At 41.7% G+C, this 22,727-nt stretch overlaps 1 protein-coding gene across 2 annotated transcripts in view; it reads right to left on the reverse strand.

Annotated features, from left to right (window-relative positions):
- vwa8 (von Willebrand factor A domain containing 8) overlaps nucleotides 1-22,727 on the reverse strand; it is an 85,151-nt gene that overhangs the window by 45,662 nt on the left and 16,762 nt on the right. For both annotated transcript variants that reach the window (XR_005076906.1, XM_037109561.1), the window contains exons 13-23: nucleotides 18,348-18,508; nucleotides 17,944-18,057; nucleotides 14,984-15,173; nucleotides 12,761-12,838; nucleotides 12,514-12,629; nucleotides 12,241-12,338; nucleotides 10,818-10,924; nucleotides 7,795-7,866; nucleotides 6,828-6,904; nucleotides 3,604-3,679; nucleotides 1,667-1,802 (exon numbers count right to left, since the gene is read on the reverse strand). Coding sequence is in view for 1 of the 2 variants with exons in the window: in XM_037109561.1 (XP_036965456.1) it covers nucleotides 1,667-1,802; nucleotides 3,604-3,679; nucleotides 6,828-6,904; nucleotides 7,795-7,866; nucleotides 10,818-10,924; nucleotides 12,241-12,338; nucleotides 12,514-12,629; nucleotides 12,761-12,838; nucleotides 14,984-15,173; nucleotides 17,944-18,057; nucleotides 18,348-18,508 (1,225 nt within the window). In the remaining variant the exon portion in view is untranslated. The remainder of the gene's footprint in view (nucleotides 1-1,666; nucleotides 1,803-3,603; nucleotides 3,680-6,827; nucleotides 6,905-7,794; nucleotides 7,867-10,817; nucleotides 10,925-12,240; nucleotides 12,339-12,513; nucleotides 12,630-12,760; nucleotides 12,839-14,983; nucleotides 15,174-17,943; nucleotides 18,058-18,347; nucleotides 18,509-22,727) is intronic.

A 22,727-nucleotide genomic window follows, 5' to 3' on the forward strand; every position in this document is an offset into this window, starting at 1 on the left:
TTCACCTCTCATCCAAGAGGCTTCTTCAGTTCTAACTAACTGGAGGGGAGTTGCAGGCTTTTAAACTCTGTGTGGGAGTGTCCTTACAGAGTCATAAAGAACAAGTGTTAAATCTGAGTCTCAGAGTCATTAGAGCCACTTGTGGGTTGTTTACCTAATGGCCTTTAGGTGGGTTGCTAGGGCTAGGTGAGCCTAGGTTTGACTGGCTTTCTGGGGAGGGAAGTCTGTACAGCATTGTAGGTGGGTGATAAGTAGTGTTGTAGGCCACCTCCTCTATTCAAAGATGGTTGTTCTAGTTTGATATAGATGGATTTTTACACCTCTTTCAACCATCTGTCTTTTTGGCCAATATGTTTACATTGTTGTTCTCAAAGGAATGATTGTTCTATTTCAGATGAAGTGAACAGCAGACCTGAAGAGTTGGCCCTCCTGTGTTGTGCTATTTGTTTATAGAGAGGTTGTTTTGTCTCCCCGATGTACAAATCTGTGCAGTCCTGACTGTATTGAACAGCATAAACTACATTACTCTGTTTATGCCTGGGTGTTTTATCCTCAGGGTGGAAATGTTTCTGCCTCGGCCTGTTGGTAGGTTTGAAGTGAACTGGGATATGATGCTAGTGAAGATCCTCCTGAGTTTGGTGGTGTTGAGTGTTACTGACCGAAGGAGCTAGGATACTGGCTAAGTGCTTGGTTATTATAGGTAACTGAGTTGATGCTACTGATGATGGGTTTGAGCGGTGCTGCTTCCTTGTGTAGTCCACAGATACATAGACTATGGACTCCCCAAGACTAAGATGTAAGAGGAGACAGTCTGCCCTTCTTGGACATTGCAGTACACACTCAAGAAGACAGAAGCCACAACATTGAGGTGTACAGAAAACCCCTGCTTTCCATGTATATCTTAAGGAGAAGGAGTAAAATAATCCATCTATTTCAAGCTGGAATGACCATCTTTGAACTGAGGACATTTATCACCAACCTACAAGGCAATTATGAGTTCTCTCCCCAGATGGTTTAACAAACCATTCACACCTGGGCTCACCTAGCAGCCCACATGAAAGTCTGCTGGATCAATGACCAACAAGTGGCCCTAACAACTTTGTAAGGACACTCCCACACAGAGTTTTAAAGCCTGCAACTCCCCTGCAGGTAGTTAGAACTGAAGAAGCTTCTTGGATGAGAGATGAAACGTCTTCAAGGAACTGACTTAGAACCTTCATCAACACAAAACAGACAACTGTTTCAGCAACTACTTTCTTTGAATTCTTACTGTTTTGATTTGTGTGACTGAGTTTCACACACACCTCTACTGTTCTGATAGCAGGGCAGTGTTAAGTGTGTTTATGAAGTCTTAAGGTTGTGTTAACATTCCTCTGGGAAGAAGAACTTCTTGGGAAAGGAGAAGCTGTCAACAACTAGTATGACTACATGAGACGGTTACTTGGAAAAAGTACAAGTTTACAATCTGGCATAATCCAAAATGGTACTGGTACCTGTCTGTAAAGGCTTTTATCCAAAGCCTCCTTTAGTGGCCTGCATCTCATGCTTAATATGTGTTTGTCTTTTAAGACATCCAATCCTCATTCTCATCCATTTTATGGTCCTGCTTCTATCTATGAACTGCATCTGGGACATGCCTACTGTTAAGGTGTGCGTGTGTGTCTACCTGAGATGATTCTGCGTCCATCGGCCAGAATCATCTCTCCGCTCTCCACCAGGGTTTTTAGGATGCAGGTGACATTAGTGGGAGCTTTGTCGGCCTCGTCAATCACTAATATGTGACCCAGTTTCACTGCCTTGACCTGAACACACACACACACACACACACACACAAACAAGCACACAAACCATCCATATACAAATGTATGGTTAGAAGGCATTTCCAAACCTCCTCTGTTTGGTGTCTCTTATTATCAAATAAAAAAGGAAACCAACATGAACATTAGAGAGACAACATCTGACTTTAACATTTCTTCGACATTGAGGAAGTGTAACAGATGATGCGACCATCATGGCATATTGGTCTTTAAATGAGCTGTGGTCAGATGCATTAACAGTGCATTGCTATCTTGGGGCAGCTGAAAGAGACTGCGTCCTAGACAAAGAAAAAATCTGGGGTAAAGTCAAGAGTGCAGTGTTTTCCTGCTATTTAAAGGGCTCATTATTCAGATAGTAAGATGCACATCATAGGTCACAGGTCAGTTCATAATATGTGTACACTCTTCTTAAATGATTAGAAAGGCTGCTTTCAGTCATTTTTAATGTTTCCATGTGTGCAGTGATGTCACTGCAGCAAATATCATGGTACATTTAATTCATAAAACTAAAGGCCATAGTTATAAACTTGACAGGACAGAGGAAACTCTGAGACAGGCTCTCAGGATTTATTAGGAGGAAGGCTGCTTCAAGCTAAACTATTTTGATGGATGAATCTGGACTGTGTGTGACCTTTTAATATGTAGAAGAACACAGAACAATAACTATCATGAGATACTAACCAATCCTCCTGGCGAGTGAAGGGTTTTATATCATTTATGAAGGAGGAAAACCCTGCACATGTGACATTCTTTAAGTGACTGACATTTCTTCCATCACCTGTCAGACCTGAAATGCTCTGTGGGGCACATAACCCTGTTGCCAATATGGACAGGGGTAAGGAGTTATGCCTGAACAGTTGTTTTTGTGTTTCTTGTGTTATATTTCTTATGTTGTTTAGGTTGTGTGCATATATATAAGAAAACCCACAAGAAGACGTTTTGCACCTATAGCCAAAAACATTGCATGTTGATAGCTGGGGCATCCACTTGCAAGTATCTGAATAAAGACAGACTAGGTTATCATGACAATTTACATCTTTTTCAAGAATTTTTTCTATTGACTGTTCCTTGTGTGCAAATGTTAAGGAACACATATATTGTTTCTGCTGCTGGATGATCGCTGCAGGTAATGTCAGTAATGTTTACCTCATTGAAGACAAATTTAATCCACCTGCATCCCACCCAATACTGATAACTACACACTTCTCCTCCTCCTCAGTAAAATATCAATACATTTGCTAAAATGCAGTCCAACAGAGTGATAGGACAGATGACTGTGAAGTGACAGAGGGTTGAGATGCCTCTGACCCTAAGTGAATACTGGTGGCACTCGGTGCCATTGAATAATGTCACTGACATGGCATCAGTAGGTAAAAACCATTAAATAACCACCACTACTAATTAAAACTATCTGTAATGACGATGGCATCGCAAATGTGGGCACAGATGAGGTAAAGCTTTATTTTTATTCACGTTATGTTTAGCCTCATTTCCCAACTTCCTTCCTTGACTCTCTCCTGGAAGTTAAAGCAAATGGTGACCGAAATGATGGACCGTTTTCTCGAGTAAACTTGTGGATTTCTCTGGTTTGAAAATTGTTGGAAACACCTGGCATAATGTAAGTACAGAATTCAACAAAATATATACAAAATGTCTAGTTGTTTTTAGACATTTTATTGCAGAAATATACTTATATGTTTGATGTCATAGGTTAGATTACAGGTGAAGACTGTGTGTGTGCATGTGCATGTATGTGTGTGTGCGCAAGCGTGCGCTCCTAACTGACCAGAGGTGAGTCTTCATACATGATTATGCCATTTTGGACTGAGGGCTGCAGGGTCAAGGTCTGGACGGTTGTATCCCTGGGAAGCAGAGATCACAGTTACACTCACAGTGTAGATATTCATTTAAAAAATCAAAACCATGCTTTAATTTACATAATGTAAAAAAGAAAACTGATTGCCTTCAAGCTTTCACACACATTGTAAATTAACTTTAATTAAACCGATTTCTACCTTATAAAACATGAAGTCAAGATTTCCTTTCTCTCTCTAAATAGTTCACTAGCTCCCAGCTGCAAGTAACCTGGTAACATTTGATAATATGCCTGCCTCCCAGGATGTTTGAACATGTGTGCAAGTGAGAGTGTGTGTTTGAGCCTAGGTTGAATGTATAGTAAAGGTAAAGTAGTGGCTAATGTCTCCAGATGCAGGCCAGTAAACAAGGGTGTCAGTAACAGTGTTCTCTGCCCAACAACTGTGATTCCCTAGCGATGTCCCAAATTCTCCCTCTCTCTTTCTCTGAATGTCTTTTTCTCCAAACCAACTCTCAGCCCTCCCTCCAACACCCCTTTCTCCTCGATATCTCACAGTGTGACCCAGGAACTGTCCTAATTTCCTTCCTGGCTGTATCTCTCTTGCTTTTCTGAGCCACATCTCTGTAGGCTTTCAGTCACAAGCTCCCAAAAGCCACATGTACAGATCTTCCTGCCTCTGTTCGTGTCTAATATTAGCTGCTGCTACGGTAGCTAACCAGGCCACATCCATACTAAGCTCCACTTCGACTTTCACAAGACTTTGACAAACTACACATGCACTAGAATATGCATGCACGCACAAACACACACACACACACACACACACACACACACACACACTTAGAAGGCCAAGATGAGGAATTGGTTGAGAATGGAATTTACTGTGAATGTTTGACCACAGATTCAATCTGATTGCCTACCATTGGGTCTGCCATTGCTGTAGAATTGAATTGAATCTTTTTTACGTTACTTCAGCTTTTTGGGGTTTGTACATGTGATGACATCTATTGGCATTCTGTTTGTTGCCCAACTCCCATCACAGAGTCATTGACTCCGGAACATTGCCTTCTTATTAGCACCAGGATCAATACAAGACCCATCTCTGCCTCTGATTGATCCAAGCTACATTCGACAGCAAGGATGACTTCACAGCACACAACAGATTGATCTATGAAAGAGCAACCCTGACCTAATTTTCCTGAGGTGTGATTGTGTGAGTATTTATAGGAGCAGTGAACCCAAGTTGACAAGGACGTCTTAAAACAGTTCATCATTAATATTGGCATGTGAAGCACTGTTCGGGTTAAGGATGGCCTAATTTACTGAGGACCAACATAGTCTTTGACACCCTTAGATGGGAAATAGAAAATACTGGCAGCTCATATCTCCCTAAAGTGGGCTCTGTTCACCTTATTGGAAATAGTACTTTAAAGAAATGTGATTATTACTCCTAAAAATATTCAAGTTACCATTAGCAATAAAAAGATGCATGGTTAAAATGCCACACTGGTCCGAACCTGAGACTGTAAAATTTACACAGAAAAAATATTAAGATGTCCATCTATCAATTCGACAGTATTTCCAAAAACATAGGGGGCAGTATAACACCAGAGAAACTGACAACTTCTGCTCTTTGCTAACCTTGGCTGTAGCTAGCTACCTAAATAGCACATTGCTCAGTTAGCCATAAAGCGTCTTGCACTAGAGCTTGCCTGGGCATCATAGAGGGAGTCACAATATGCCTCAGGGCTCAGCTAAACCGGGTTCAGCAGCCTGAGAGTAAACATGACTGGGCTATGAGCAAAGATTGACCACAACTTGCAAGACCTACTGAAGTCAGTTTGAAGACAGTATGGAGGTGATTTACACCGGCTCTGACCAGGATTGTGAGTCTAAGGCCTTGTCCACACGTACCAAAACAATCTTTTTTTCCGCCGTCTTCCTCTGCATTGTTTCAAGAATATTTGCGTCCACACGGATCCATTGAGAACAACTCAAAACGCTGTAGTTCACATTCCAGGCCTCTAAGTGGCGCTTGAAATTGACCAAAAACGGAGAAGAAGGGACGGCGCATGCGCATAAAGCTTGCGTGCTGTTTACAAATTTTTGACTTAGTGAGACTGTTCTGTTCATTTATTACATTGACATCTAAAGGCCCCCACACACACCGCCCAGACTCAAACCAACAGCCAACTGCCTTCATCCGACCACTCTGTTGCCTCTTGTCTGGCCCGTTCAGCATAAAAGTTGCATTGAACACACTGCTTCGACATGGTGCCAGCTCCACAGTAGCGTGTATGTTCTGCACTTGTGGGAGATGCAATAAGTGGGTGGCACTAGTCTATAAAAAAGACACTGGAAGAGAGGTTTATGCACGGATCTCTCTTTACTTTCGATCAAAACGAAACTTAATTATTTCAGACAAAAACAGCTGCATACTAAACATGCAGCGAGGCATTACCAAACGAACACAGATTCATTTGTCCTTAACGGACATAATAGCTAGTCTTGTGGCAGAACTCCAAAACATGAATACAAGAAATGACAGAATGGAGTGCATAGAAAAACAAAGCGCACACAGTATTCCACCCCTCCCACACACCGCGCTGATTCGCTAGCACACCACCAATTAGAGAATCCTATGGCTCAGATGGCTGATAGCCAACCTCCTCAGACTTTGCATGTTGAATCAGAGCAGACAACTTCTGTGCGGCTCTGAAAGTTTCCATTGCAGCTGAACACACCGAACATATTTGATCCCGACCTCATCCGAGTCTCCCCAAATGCTTCAGACGTCCAACAGTTGGGCCGGTGTGTTCCTGCCTTAAAGAACTTCAAAAAGTAAGCTAATGGTAGCTAGAAACTATCTACTAACTGAGGTACAAAGTGGTATTAGAAAACAGGACAGGCCGGGGCATGCTAGTTAGCATACTCATTTCAACAGATATCTCTGCAACACAACTGCTTTCTCTTCACATACTGTTGATAATGTTGGTTTACTCTTAAATGTTTCAAACAAAAATGCTGGCAATATCTTGTCCGGGAGCTGCCTGGACAAGCTAAAAAAAACATTTCTTACTAGTTGTCATGTAAGGACTTTAGTCGTTTAGTTAAGATGTGACTTAAAATAGATCTTCTAGTTCCCTCGACTTTTAAGCGGTACACCTATGGAATAACACTTTTGTTCTCCTCACCTATGGAGCTGTAAATATTCTCGGGGCCTGTTCAGAAGGTGCAGGAACCGGTCCACTATTTTATTCTTACCAACGCCCTATGGAAGGACAGAAAGAAAAAAAAACATTCAGCAACCAGTACAATTTAAAAAAATACATATATCAAATCTTAACATACCAACTATATTTCAGTAACACAGGTTATAAAGAGAGATAAAAGGTGTCTGTTTCATCTTCAAAGAGGCAGCACTGAGAGGGAGAGCCAAGTGTGTCTTGTTAGTTTTGATGATGCTATGTTGTGACAGGGGTTGCTCTTTGGGACTCCCACTGGCTTCCCATGGAGTCTTCTTCTCCTGGATGGCTGCTGAGTTGCTTGGCCAGTCTGTTAGACATCCTGTAAGCTGCTCTGACAGCTCCTAATGTCTCAGCTTCTCCCATGCATGGCCATGTACTCAAATTTGCAAATAGCTTTTCCAACTCAGTCTTTGTCACATGCATAGAGACACATAGACATAAATGCAAAAACACAAACAACCAACCTCCCCTGGGATGCCGGTACAACATGTCACTTTCACTCCCTCCTCCTTCTCCTTTAACCTTAACCATTAGAATCTGACTAGGGGCATCGAGTGTCCCCAAGGAAGTGCTACATGGTTCCTTATGCCCACAATGAGTCAGAGGGGTTTCGGGGTGACATCTGGGTGCAATGAGCTTGTTTCATAACTCTTCTGTCTGCACTCATACAGGGTTGATGTGTGCAAACTACTTTACTGAGACCCACCGCAGCAAAAAGGAGATAGACCCCCCTCTGAAGTCTAAGCTCTGATCATTTTACATGACACCAAAGCTGGATCGGGACAGTGATCACAATTGGACCTCTGTGGATAAAGGCCCTTGCAACCCAGTCTCAATGTGGTACTTTTCTAGGTACAGTGATATAGTTAAGTAGTAAGTTGTATGTTTCAAAACTTTTTTGTATGTCACTCACCTGGTTGCCCACCAAGAGGAGGTGCTCTCCTAAGATAAAGTCTTTCAACATGTCTTCCATCACCATCATGTGCTGCAGAGAGAATTAAAATGGGAAAAATATCACTTCACAATCGTCAATCAAACCCAGACGGACATTTAGATGAAATGCATTTCACATATCATATATAAAAATAAGCAATGCTGTCCTTGTTAAAATTAGAATTCATGTAAAACTTTATAGTTTTGAGAGTTTGGGGGTTTGCTTTGTCCTCTTCTCTGTGTCCCATGTGTTTTAGAACTGAGTGTCTACTATGAATACAGAAAACAGGTCATTGAAAAAGTAGGGCATCCTCCTTGCTCTCAGTCTCCAATATAAGCAGGCAGAGGAAAGGGCAGAATGAGGACAGGGAGAAAGAGAGTGGCAAAGAGATAAATTTGGGTCACATACCATCATCAGTATTGCCACAAGATCTAAGTGAGTTGTTTCCTTAGCTGGTTCCTCCCTAGGATCAGATACCAGTGTCCAATTTCCAACAGCTGAAATCTAAAATGGGCATGTTATTTTATCCAAACTAGTCTATTCTTTTGTCACAAAATAATCCAAACCTGCTAGTACATAAAAAAAGGTTAAATGCTCATTTACAAAAAAAAAAATATTTCAAACTGTGGCAAGCAGAGGATGAATTGGGTAGTCTCATAGCCTGAAGAAAGAAGCTACTCTGTAGCCTGCTTATATTGCAGCAGCCACTGCTGTATCTTTTACTAAACTAGTGCATTACCCGTACGAAGTCTGTATTCCTATTGAAAAGTGGGAGGTTAAGTAACTTTTTCATGGATGGCCAAATGAGGCTGTGTTTGAAGGTGGGACATCGGGGCTATTCAGGTTTGTTGTGAAATTCGATATTCCAGGGTATAATTGGCTATTTTTGACTTTTTTTGATTTTGCCATTGTATTTCACCTTAAAAACTATTTAAACTTTCTTGGTGTCATTATTTTCAGCACAACCTCACATGTGTGACTGTACAGTTATTTTTTCATTTTGACATACCGTATTAACACAATGGACCTAAAATCACAAAAAACTTAAAATCGGAGTAGGAAAAAGTTAGAAAACCACAAATATGTCTAACGAACCATTTTTATTACTTATAATGCAAATATAAATTGTTGTTTGCTAAATTCATGCATAAGTGTTGAAATTTAGGACTCAGGACTCAGGACTCCTCAGCTCATTCCTGTCTGCTCCACATTCATCATCTCCTCATTGTTTTGACTCATCAAAGTCATTAAAAAACAACTCCACTACACACTAAATACACTACACCAAACACTACATAACACACTAACTACACACTTCAAACACGCTAAATGTCACTAATTTCTCAACTCTCAAATCTCTATCGCTGTCTGTATCACCGTCACTGTCGCTGTCACTCTTTCGCCGCTGTCCCTCCCACAACTTCCCCCTGTTCCTCAGCAACCAAATCACGTGGTTTGCCATATAATTTTGTGATTGGTTGGTATGGTGCCTTTTTCCACCAATAGGAAAGGGAGTAGCACAGGTGTTTTTGCTTGCAAACACTTCCTGTTTGCGGACACTTTCGTGAGAGAAGCCTGTTTTGTCCGTTTCTTCCTGCACCAAACGTGCAGCAAACGTGATGGCAATGTTGTGAAAAAGCGTAGCGGACATTATTTATTATAAGTCCAGTTTTACTTGGCCTATCAACATGATTTAAAAACTGGTATATAGTTTGAAGGCCACACCAAGACATACGTCGGAACCGAGACTCACAGAGGCTGCGTCTTGCTGCTACGTCATCTTAAATTGGTTATGTGATTTGGACGCACCGGCGTGTCTGTCGACTCAGAAGGTGGGGCGCGGGGGTGGGCTCTACAGTGATTGGCTCTGGTATGCACGTGGCTATGGTGGCTATGGTTGACAATGCTAGCGGAATTGGTCAATCATTTATGAAATCATTTATTAAAAGTATCATTGTAGTCCAAATAAATCTGATGTTGCACACCCTTAAACCACACACACACACACACACACACACACACACACACACACACACACACACACACACAGATTCCTTGCTTTTAGAGAGAGCAGTTGGTTGAACAGACTGTGACTAGGGTGAGTGTTGTCTTCTATCCTTTGGGCTCTATGCTGAATTCTCATTTCATCATTGCTGATGCTCTATAGATGGGTACTAATGAAGTTCTGGGTGGTTTTCATCCATCACTGTAGAGCTTTACTGTCCTGGGCCATGCACGAACAATACCATTGATGTTTTCCAGTCAGGATGCTTTCTATCGCTCCTCTGTAAAAGTTGACAAGAATTTAGCCTACTTAAGTTTCCTTATGAAGCAGAAAATTGTCTTTATTTCTTCTGTTTGTTTTGTACAATGACCTTGACAGCTTCTCTGTGACATTGACTCTCAGGAACCTAAAACTGTTCACTGGCTGCCTGAAGCTAGTAATAACAATCAGATGGCACTTATGTTGATACAGATCAATAAATGTGAACCTGAAATTAAAACACAACAGCTTACAGGTTGTTTAATGTCTCTGATGTTAGTTCAACACAATAAGTTGAAGTTGCATTTAAAAACATGATGTAGAAGGAGTTTGTCTAAGTGTACTGGCTATGGCTGAGAACTTAATTCCAATTTTGGTTCCTTGCATTTCGCTAAAAGAACAATACCTCTAATTACTGCCAGAACAGAGAGAAGCCCATTACAGAACTGAACAAGGACAGTGACAAAAGCAGGACTGGAAGGAATGTGGGTGTACTTGGAGTTCTGCCCCTTTTCACACCTACAGCATGCACACTTAGACAAGTAGACAATAAAGCAGTTGTGAATGTCTTCTGGGCCATGTCCTTGAAATAAGTATTTTTTCTATCTCTCTTTTACAATCACATTAGGATTGGTAATTGTATTGCAGTTACAGATTTGTTTTTGGTGAGATGTTCCTTACTAGGTATATTATGTATTATGAGCTGTGTGTGTTAGTGTGTGTGTGTGTGTGTAATTACCTGGGGATTATCGTAGAAGAGCACGTCTGGAACCTTAATTTTCTCGTTAGGCTTGTAGACGGGAGCAGACACACTGCCAACAGTCAGCACACCTTCCTTTATCCTACCTGGAGAAATATAGTAGAGGTGGTCACTCAGTGTATATGCATGATTGTGTTTTAGTGTGTTTGTCTTAAATATGGTCTTTTGATTGTCTTAAGCAACTACATTATCAGAGTAGCTTCTTCAATAAAATTCACTGATGGGCCTAAATTCACTTAACTTGAGGCAGCTGGATTCTCAAGATCAAGTGATGTGATCTTGCAAATCCATCTTGGCAGGTCTCAAGCTATCGTATGCGATCAAACCGCAGTCACTGACAGCTAGAGACGGCCAAAAACAACAATGGCGGCTACTAAATAAAGGCTGCTATGGCACTGCCTGAAGAGGTGAGCGTACCTGCTATTGCAGTGGTTATATTGACATATATTGAAAGATGAGGACTGACAGCTTTTCTTTATATAAAACTTAATATTCTTCTTCAAATTTTTCCTCTCTCTACTGGCTTTAGCCAGAGTTTTGATTTTCCAGCTGTCCCCGCTAGTGGTACCTGCAGCTATCAGATTGTCTGAACTACGCCTGTGATAGATAGTGATAGACAGATTTGTTCACGGTTTGTCCAATCACCTATCAATGATTTGTTCTAGTCCTCATCCAAACAGTTTCAAAGGATGACTTCCTAGGTGGTTTGTTGTTACATCACTGCTATCTGGTGTGTCACGCTACGGTTACCCCAATTTCAAATATATGTCATCTTCAAATTTCAGTACAAACTGACAGGGTAGTTTCTAGTAGCCCACATTACTATTAATGTAACTGATACAATAAGGTTTCATAAGTAATGCAAATGTATTATCACTCTTTTAACTTCAATGAAGGTTGCTATAGGGTTACCACAATTGATAGAATTCATATCTATCAACAGCTTTGTTAGTCCAATGCTAAGCTGTACATGCCATTCTTATTTCTAAGGAAATTGAAATTATTTTGGTTTGAATGGTTTATTTTCTCATCTTTTCTCATACCTGCACCTTTTAGAAAAACTATATTCTAAGCTGTATGTGTTTAGAGTCAAAGGTGGGAGTATGATACGAGGAAATCCATCATGCATCTGTGTGCAAAAATGCCAGTAAATAAAAATGTAATTGGCTGACTGTATTAACGAGAAATCAAACATGACAAGTGCTTGTTTGCAGACTGATTATAACACACTGAAATCCAACTTAGGTTTGAACCTTGAACTGAATACAAGGTTTGCACTGTCACACAGATAATGATCCACTGGGTCTCCCATCAAAGCCTCAGACAAATGAATGAACTGAAATGCATTTAGAAACACTGAGTAGCTGTAAAGGTTTCATCTGGACAGCTAACTGGAACTTACAGCTGAAGTCACGAGTGTCAGCAGGATCTGGTGTGTCCGGTATAGAGCAGTTGTCCAGGCTTTTTTCGAGAGAGGCACGGGCCAGACTAGGCAGGAACCTGAAATACACACTGACACACTTAATCACTGGTGCCTGCAATCATACAGCACTAAAAATCACCTTGTTTGGCTGGCACTTTTATCAAAAATGAATAAAGAGCATCACAACCCTGGGAAAAAACACAGAAAAAGAGAATTTGAGTGGGATGTGCGTATGTGTGTATTTATGTGGACCTGGAAAGACAAGCCTTATTGACAGCACGGGCGATGCTCTCCTCAGGGTATTGAGAGAGACGGCGACAGATCCTTAACAGCTGTCTGGTGGAGAGAGAAGAGGCCAGAGACTGTGCCTGATGGCACGCACCACATACAAATGAATGACTTTATTCAGCCACACACGTAAACAAACTGGTAGAAGAGTGCGCGCACGCGCACACACACACACACACACACACACACACACACACACACTAGTACTTACTGTGGGATCGTTCGTCTTGCGAAGACTGTGAGTGAGGTGCAGCAGATGCTCTGCTGCTTCCATTGGAACATTCGGAGTCTAAATAGTGAGGTCAAAAGAAAAAGAGAAGGACTAATAAACAAGATGTATTCAGTGATACAGAAGAGAGGATTTAGTTTCAGAAATATTGTTTTAGAATAGATGTTTTCAGTTCAAGAATTTATTCAGCCAACTGTCATTACCATAAATGGGAATGTGAACAAAAAAAATTGAACACATCTCTAAAACAATTTTAAAAAACTTGACAATAGATGAATGTACTGTACCGAGTTCAACCAAATTATTAAAACAAGTTTCTAAAGCAAAATGATAAGCACATCAAAAGTCTTCCCGGCATGCAATGCTTGACAGTTAAAACTATTCTTTGACTCCTATTTTTCATGTTAGAAGAAAACATGCCAGATACTTGCTAGTATAGCTTAAGATAAGTTCTCAATGCTGGTGTTCATGTGTAGAGACCCTGGTGATACTACAAGCAAAGTTTCATGTTGTGTCGAGCGATCTCAGTGTTTAAAAAACAGCGATTTTGATGCTAGCGTAAAAGTGCCCCAAGCACTCCCATTGAAAATGAGTTTGACCCGAAAACGAAAATACGGTAAATCTTAAAAGTGCCTCTTTCATCGTAATTATGCTTTTACATGAAGGTTTGACTCATATACATTCACAAAAAAAGCCTTGGTTGCATTTTGGCGAGCGTTTCACTTTATTTATTTATTTATTCTGAATCCAATGGTATATAACCTATGTTGTATGTTATATAAGATGTTTAGAACTGCTGTATGTTTTTTTTGCCTGCATTCTAAACTGATCTTTGTGTACCTGTCAGACATTCCCAGGACCACGCAATTAATTTAAAAAAAAAAAGAAGAAGAAATGATTTAAATCTTCGTATTTGTTTTTCCAGTAAAGCAGTAAATAAGTATGACATGGGGAGGGGTGGGGGGTTGTTTTGGCATTGGCTTCTTTTGTGGCTGGTTTGTAGGGATTTGGGGCTCTTCTGGGACAGTTATGGCTGTATTTTGGAAGTCCACAACTAGTTTTGGGTGAAGTTTGGCTGCCTTTTGGTGATTGATTTTGGCTTGCCTAATTTGGGCCATTTAGGGCCCAGAAGCCCAACCATAACCTTGCCAGATTTGGGCCAAACTGAAGCCAAAAGGTTTTGCTATCTGGGTAATCCCACACTATAGTTTGAAACAACGTTCAAAACACAGCCAGTGTCACTGAGCAGAAAGTCCGCTAGCTTAATGCTAACGTATAATGTAAAACCTCACAGACGGGCTAACAGAAATTAGCATTACTACCACCAGTTCGCGGCAATCGAAAGCTGTTTCTGGCTTTAGCGCTGTTAACACGTCACAGTTTTAATATTTTTTCCTGCGAGAAAGTCACAGTTTAATCCAGTGCAGAGTCTATGGGAGCCGCTACCGGGGACCAGGGCAACGGCTGGCACAGCGGCAGCAGCGGCGGTCTACTGATCTGATCGCCCGGGGCCAACCTCCATCGTTATCCCGGGGCAGAAAACAAGCCAAGTTATCCGCACGCTTTTAGAGGTTTACCGCTGGCTGGTTAAATTCTTTTTAGGAGATTAATGTTGGTCTCATTGATGAAATCTAACAACTGTGGCAGTTGCATTAGTTTGTCCTGAATGAAAGGTGTGCAGGGGTGCCTCTGGGCTGATGTTGCATCAATCTCTCTGGCTACGTTGTCCGAGGTGGCTGAAAACTTAAGGCCCGCCCTACTCTGCTCTGACTGGCTAGAACGCCCTGGTTACCTTGAGTACCACTGCTGTGGCAACTTGATGTTGTGCTGTGGCAACATGATCTAAAAAAAAAAACACAAAACAAAACAAAAAAAAAACACTTCACCAAAATATTGCTATGCTGGTTTTCCGGCACCATGCTGGAGGTCTTAAAGCCCTGCTTACAGCACCTCTTACCCTGTGCCCTGTGCCTGTCAGCAAGACTGCCAGTGGCCAGATGCAACAATCTAGATAGTTTGCATTTCAAAGGCCAAAGAGCAATGAAGTTAAAAAACAAGCAAGTTAGGATATATTCACTCCCTCTTTTTGTGTGTATGCGAGTGTGTGTGTGTGTGTGTGTGTGTGTGTGTGTGTGTGTGTGTGTGTGTGTGTATGAGAGTTAAGTTCAGAGGTTTTGTCTCTCAGTATGTGTCTGTGCTTCTCACCAGTCCCTGTATGAGGCTCATCTCCTCTGCTCTGGCCAGGGGGGTGACTGTGTGGTAGAGGAACATAGTGAGCAGTTCTGGGCTCAACCACTGCTGACCTCTGTTGCTGCTGCTGCTTGCACTGGCACCCACAACGGGGGGCTCTGCCAAGGCCAGCACCCTGAATGATGGATGGATGGGGTGGATTGACCTGAAAATAAACATACACACATATACACACACACACTGTATATCAGATACACAACAGCAGTAGAAGATACACATAGTTGAACACCTGCCCTCAGGTAGATGTAAATTGCAGGTGTATGTTTTTTTTTTTCACGTTTGTCATGTTGTGTGTGTGTGTGTGTGTGTGTGTGTGTGAGTCCCACCCAATCTATGTCAGGGACATGAGCATGACTTTTGACAGCTGGCTGTGTAATCCTCTGATTCAAGAGGACAGCAAAGTCCATCTCTATCGCCCCACGGAGACACCCACACTACAACAGGATATATTTACTCTACTGTGGGCGGAAGCAGGCGCTAAATCATCATCGTTGAAACCATCATCATCTCTGAATGAGTTACTGAAAAGATATTTCATACAAGATGTCGGAGGCTGTTATTACTGGGGTTAACCATGCACTGTAATCCACTATCCATCCCAAAGGCCTTACAAAATAAAAGCTTTGTTTGTCTCAGGTTGTTTGCATTCTGTCACCGTTTTTTGTGCTCTCTATTCAGTCATGTAATGTAGTCAGTTACATGAATTCAATTTAAATATGAATTACATGATTTAAAAAGCCCTCATCCAAATCTGATTGGTGACTGGTAACAATTTCACTGCCACTGTAGAGTCACACACGACAACATGTGGTACAATTTTTTATTCATTTTCATTATTTGTGTTGCTGAATCTGGAGCGACAAAAAAGCTTTATATGACCCTTTTTCATATATATGCAGCTGTACTCCTGCAGAACTGTAACCTTTAATGTGTAAAATTGGGGAAGTTATCCTTTATATAAAATTGGTCTGCATGTGACTAGATTTCACTGCGATCAGAATCTCTGATCTCTGAGTGGTTTGCTCACAGTTAACAGAAGAGGAGGCAACATAAGTGCAGTTCTTAGTTAGCTGCAAATTCACAATAAAATTATACGATTTAAGTTATTATTATCTCTCACTATGCAGTTCTTGGCATAGCAAATACAGATATGACAGGGATGGATGTGAAAGAACCAGCAAGTTGCTTGGCAACTGACAGTGTCTATCTATAGCCCTTTTCACAGAGACTCCACATTATCAACGCAGTGAAAGCTCGCCATTTCTCTGCCTTTGTTTGTTCACACTGAACCAAGCAGCGTCAACCGCGGAACCAAAAGAGGCGTGACGGCACACAACATGATGTTGACATCCGCGTGTTTTGCTTTTTTTTTTTTTACCTGTTTCTTCTAGTTTCCACCTGTTAACCTAAACATGTGTCCACCCTCTGTTTATATCATATGGATGCTGTTATAATGTGTTGTTTAAGATCCTGACGCACACAACACAATAGTGCAAGGGGCGGAGACATGGTGAGTTCAAGTTTTTTGAATCGCATCACATAATCACCACCATTCAACTGCGAGAGCCACCTGGCTCTGCAACCGGGGACTGATGCTGTTTTGTGATGCAGAAATGTGATGAAGAGCTGGTAGGACAGACAGGATGACAGGCACTTCTCCACATATAACTGCAGTATTTTTTGCCTCATATAAGTTGCTACTAGTACACTACTAGTTACCACATTTCTGTTGTTTAGTCCTGTGTGGGACATTTCTCTTTTATTAGATGGGTGAAGGATCTGTTTAGTTATCAAACTGTGAACACCATCAGACCGACACACCCCTGATCTGTGCCTCTGGCTTTTCCATTCACACAGTGCGGCTCGCCTCTGCTGCTGCTCTGACACTACCTCCAGATGCGGATCAGAGCCGCAGCGAAACTGTCCCCCCCGTCCACATAATAATAATTCTCACACAGACAGAAAGGGCAGTGTGAAAGGGGGGGGGTTTATATCTATGTATGCAGACAGAAACATGTATATATAGAAAATATATATGAAATAGATTCTAGATAGGGGAATATTTATTTGGAAATTTGGTCATATCTATCTGTCTGTCACACACACGCACACACTTTGTCTGAGCCACAGGAGTAAAGGAAGAGGAAGTGGGTTATTTCAGCCCAGACGCCCCACCACAAACATCCTTCCTGCCAGCTTAGGTGGGTTTTTAAGACACATGCACACCCACAAAAACACCTTACTTTAAAAGAAAATGTAAAACAAGGTCTCACAGTTGTACAAACCAGTGTGCAGTGTTCTATTGTCTCTTATGCCTTCCAGCTCATTAATCTATTACTGAAACTAGCCTTCCCAGACTTTTCTATTTTCTCCTACCATTGCAGACGCAAGCACTCTTAACTTTAAGCTCTTTTCAGTCTGCACACCTGGTAAGACTCATGTGATTCAACAGAAACATACAGAATTCTACCATTCATTATCTGACTCGTTATATTTTAATGAATGTTTTTACTCACCCATCTCTCTCTGTAGATATTCCGAAAGTGTGAGATGATGACTCTATTCTATTCTATGTGCTATTCACTTTGTCCACTGTATAGCTGAGACACAGCGCCTTCAAGATGCCAGCAATACAAATCAGAATCATTCCATTCAACTCTTGGTTTACCTGGAATACTATTTTTTGTCTCTACTCTCTACTGCCCTCTATATCTCTCTTTGCCCCTCTCTGTGAGTCTTTCTTCCTGTTATGTTGCTAATGCTGAATGGAGTCATTGTTTTCACTGGAAAGCCAGGGACTGAAAGTGTTGTTGTCCATGTTAAATGCAAATACAGATTCAGAAATCGTCCTAAAATGGTCATGACCCTTCCCACACATAATTTGTTACTCTGTGTGTGTGTGTCCATGCATGTACCTCTCTTGAAGTTGGTGGTCACTGAACTGTAGTTGATCCTTTAGTGTTTGGTACCTGTCCCACCTCAGCAGCCGGGTACCATCATACAGATCCAACTCCCTGTCATGGAGCAATCTGGTACACAGAAGACAGTGAAATGAGCTGAAAAGTGTGTGTGTGTGTGTGTGTGTGTGTGTGTGTGTGTGTGTGTGTGTGTGTGTGTGTGTGTGTGTGTGTGCGTGTGTATGTATGTGTGTGTGTGAGCGAGTGTGCGTGTGTGTGTGTGTTTGTAATTTACAGCATCAGATGGCAGCAGTGCACAACTAAAACACAGAATGCAGAAGATCACACAAGCAATAGAGCATTCTAAAAATAACACAGTGAGTAAATAATGGAAATTCTATATTTTCAGCAAACTGAAGTACCTAGACAGCACTGCCAGAGTTCCCAGGTTGACCCTGTGTATACCGTCCAGAATAAGCAGCTTTCCCTCAATGGCAGCAGTGACTAGTGGAGACGGCCTCCATGCTGTGTCTCCATTGGGGAGAGTATATCTCTGCTGCAGAAGGTCCCTGGCTGTCATGTCCTGGAAGTGAAGAGTGGGTATAAGGGATTTAGAGCAATGCAGGGAGTGGTTCAGTGTGTTAGTAAGTATAATGAATTAGATCAAAATGATCAGTTTTTCTCCTTCAACTACATCCCCATGTGATAAAGCCTTGCTGCTAAGTTTGATAAATCTGCTTTCCAGATAACAGCTAATAGCACATTGCCTCTTCATGGGTAACATCTGTGGAGCAAACTGTCATTCTCACTATCACGCTACAGTGTCAGGGCTGAAACAGAGGGCAGTGGAGGGAATAAAAGCGTAGTTGCACAATTTATTCCAGGCAGTGATTACCGAACTGCTACACAGCAAGAAGACATTTTTCATTAAGACAATAAGAGGCTCTATATTTTCCATTTGGTGCCATCATGAAGTCAGATAATTTAAGGGTAAAATGAGGAGCCATTACACCAAGAGCAGGCATGACCCATTAAATGTAGGCGATAAATGGACAGAATTATTTAGCAACCACTGTAAAGTCAGACAGGTTGAGTCTGTGAGGACATCATGGATGCTCATTTGAGCGAGCTTCTCTGACATCCAGAGTGCCTGGTATACTAGGCCACAGGGACAAATGACTATTCCCATCTCTCTGTGCACTCAGTAACCTACAATTATCATGAATCTGTCAGTTTGATTTGCCAACTTGCAGAGTATCAAGGTAGACACGGCCTACTAAAACAACTGTCAAAAGTAACTGATTTGTCTGATATATATTTCTATCCATGTCCTGCTTGGTCCCAGGGTTGGACTACAAATTTAGGATTTGCCTACTGTATTTTGGGGCCCTATCTTACTCCTGGCTGACTCAGTGGGGTGTGGCTATCTTAAGGCAACAAAAAATGATTCCTCCATAGATCAAAGACCTGGTTTTGAGTCCATTTCACAGTATTTTTCCAGCTATTTTAGCTTTTGTAACTGGAAACCACTGGACAAATGTATTCACTATCGAACCTTGGTGAAGGAAAGATGTTTACCTGACAGCTGAAGCACACTGCACATTGAATGCTATAGTAGTAGTAACATTAATTACAATTAAAGTTGCAAGCAGCGATGAACAGGCCCTCACAGTCCATGCACGTAGATGCATGCTGCCGTCGGGGCTTGTCCATGCAATACCTTGCAGTGAGGAACTTTCTTCCTTTATAATTTGGTGGGCTGCTCCTCCTGCCAGTATTAAGCAATGTATGCTGAAATCGGAAGAACTCTCTGCAATCTACATAAAGAACTAATAATGAGAGGGGTACACTATGTGATCCTACAGAGGTTTGTAACCTTTCGCAAGTCTGAATTGTAAAGAATTTGCAGAAAAAGCTGAACTCTTCAAAAGCTGAAAAGGCAAAAAGGCTGACAAGTAATAGCCTGAATGTGCTAACAAAGTTGACCATTTTTTGATAGCTGAACAGTTTCTCCAGCTGAACATCTCTCTATAAAAGCAAGGAATCTCTGTCTGTCTGTCTGTGTATGTGTTCCTCACATATCTCTGCGGGTCAGACTAACCTGAGAGTTCCAACATGGCTGCTGCTTGGTTCAAGGGTGTGCAAAGTTGCATTTGTTTGGACTGCAATGATACCGTTAATAATTTATTTCATAAATGATTTACCAATTCTGCTAGCATTGCTAATGATAGCCACCACAGTCACGTGCGCACCAGAGCCAATCACTGCAGAGCTCAAACCCACAACAACAAGCGGATTTAGACCTGCAGCGGCACGAGTTGGACCAGGATTTTGCAGGCGGTTCGGTCCTGTTCTGTTCTGTGCATCTAAACTGACTGTTGTGGATTAATGAGACTAAACGAGTCTGTTCCGGTCTGAGGAGATCTGGAGACGCGGACAACAAAGTGGAATCGGAATCTGTGGCTGTTCATGTGTAGCTAGCTGCTAGCCCACCCACACGGCCCACCTCCCGAGTTGACGGATGCACCAGTAGGTCCAAAACCGGACTTAAGGTAAATAATGTCCGCCACCCTTTTTCGCGAACTTTGCCGTCACGTTTGCTTTGTGTCTGGTGCAGGAAGAAACGGTACAAATGGGCTTTTGTCACGAAAGTGTCCAAGCCGCAAGTTTGGTTGTTGAGGAACAGGAAGTTGTGGGAGGGACGGAGGCGGATGAATGACAGGCAACGACTGTCATGTAGAGACAGCCAGAGATACTGAGAGTTGAGAGATTTGTGATTTTTAGCGTGTTTGGAGTGTGTAGTTAGTGTGTTATGTAGTGTTTGGTGTAGTGTGTTAAGTGTGTAGTGGAGTCGTTTTTTTGTTTAATGAGTCAAAACAATGAGGAGATGATGAATGTGGAGCAGGCAGTACAACTCCTGGTTTTACAAATGATTAATGGTACTTAAGACTTAAAATGAGATGAGTATAAATGGGGTCTCATCCACCTTTTCCTTTCTTTGCAAAGCTGCTCCCTATAACATAAAATCAGGCTGTGTGGATTTGCAAATGTGAGTGGCTGTACCTGCTTGTACCTGTGTTGTACATCTGTAGAGGGAAAATGCAGATATTCCTACCTGTCTTGCTGTTAATTCATAGATAAATATCTGTATAATAATGTGAAATATTGTCCCCCTGTCGTCAGTTATCCAGGGAAACTGCTACTCTAAAATATATTGCTTTTTCAAAGATAATTGCTCCATTTTTCTTGCAGAACAGAGAAAGGAGCTTTGTTATTATTCGGTTATTAAATGTTTTATCAAAGGACACACACCGACAAGAAATGAATTTATATTCCACTCAAGCCTTACGTGTCACTCTGTTTTCGAAAAATGGGATTTTCACAGATGACAAGATGAATTGCCCGGCATAGGATTCCTCAATTCCCGCAGCACAAGTCACCCCTGACCTCAGCCAGCTAAAAATAGCAGCAGCATGAGGCATTAATACATAAGGCTTCAGTACACCCGTTTCCTGCACAATCATCACCCTGCTGACTACATTCCACAGAATTCCACAAAGTCAAACACACTTGTGTCCACACACATACACAGTGAGAGTTTTTTTCTCAAGCTCCACATTCATGTAGAAATGAATTGTAGAAACCCTCATTTGCTCTCCATCTTCCAGTCGTTGTCAATTTTTGGCCTAACAGGTGGGCTAAGACTAGGGCTGAACGATATGGACAAACTGTCATATCTCGATATTTATGCCAGATATCTTGATGTCAATATGATACAATATGACTATGGGTTCGGTAAAAACCAAGCATTTTTCAGAAAAATAAAGAGATTATTTTAAGCCATATACAAATGGTTGATAGAGAAATCATTACCAAATTATCACAAACTCTCTACAGAGACAAATATATTTAAAGCAACAACAGTAAAGGGAGGGAGAAGATCAAACGAACTATGTGCATTTTTACAAGATGAACGATGACATCCTAATCTGGAGAGAAGAGTGAAAGTGAAGATCGAGACTCAGCAGCTTCAGGTTATCGGTAAAGTACCAGTGGAATCTAGAGAGAAGTCAGAGAATTAACGGATCAACAGAGTAAACGGCAGAGCGGCCGCGGTGTCGCTCCTGCTGCCCCAGCCAGCCCCCAACACACCGGCCTGCCGCCTGCACAGCCGCTCGGGAGGGGAGAGACCCCGGCGCTGCTGCAGAGGAGCCGTGGACTGTGATGACTCTGAGCAGCAGAGAATTACAATATAATATATTTCTCATCTTTCCCCTGATGATCTGGATAAGTCGCTAAATTTGTCACTAGTCGCTTTTTTAGAAATAAAGTCACTAAGAGGGTCTGAAAAGTCTCTAAATCTAGTGTATGTTTGTCATTGGTTGGCTTAAGCTGTCGATCCACAGCAAGCATGAAATGAGGTTTGTAGTTGGCTGGCCTTAGCGGTGCATTCAAGGGCAATCGTAAAAATTATGTTTGTTGCGACTGCCGGAGCTGCACATGCAGGGTGAGCGGGGAAATCTATATCGTTTATATCGTTTCTTTTTTGATATTAATATCTTGAATGTTCATATCTAGATGTAGATACGATAACGATATATCGTTCAGCCCTAGCTAAGACCCAAATAACGGAAGCCAGATGTGGGTCTATTCAGCCAAACTACTGTCCTAAATCTACCACAAACAAGCTCCCATCCCGACATATACTGTACCTATACCTGGTTTTACATTTGTGCTCATTCAAACTCAAGAATGTCAAGCGCTATATCATAGGGCAACTGGACTTGTTTTGGCTACTTGAT

Source organism: Acanthopagrus latus, chromosome 9 (genome assembly GCF_904848185.1).
Source record: "Acanthopagrus latus isolate v.2019 chromosome 9, fAcaLat1.1, whole genome shotgun sequence".
Taxonomy (NCBI): Eukaryota; Metazoa; Chordata; class Actinopteri; order Spariformes; family Sparidae; genus Acanthopagrus; species Acanthopagrus latus.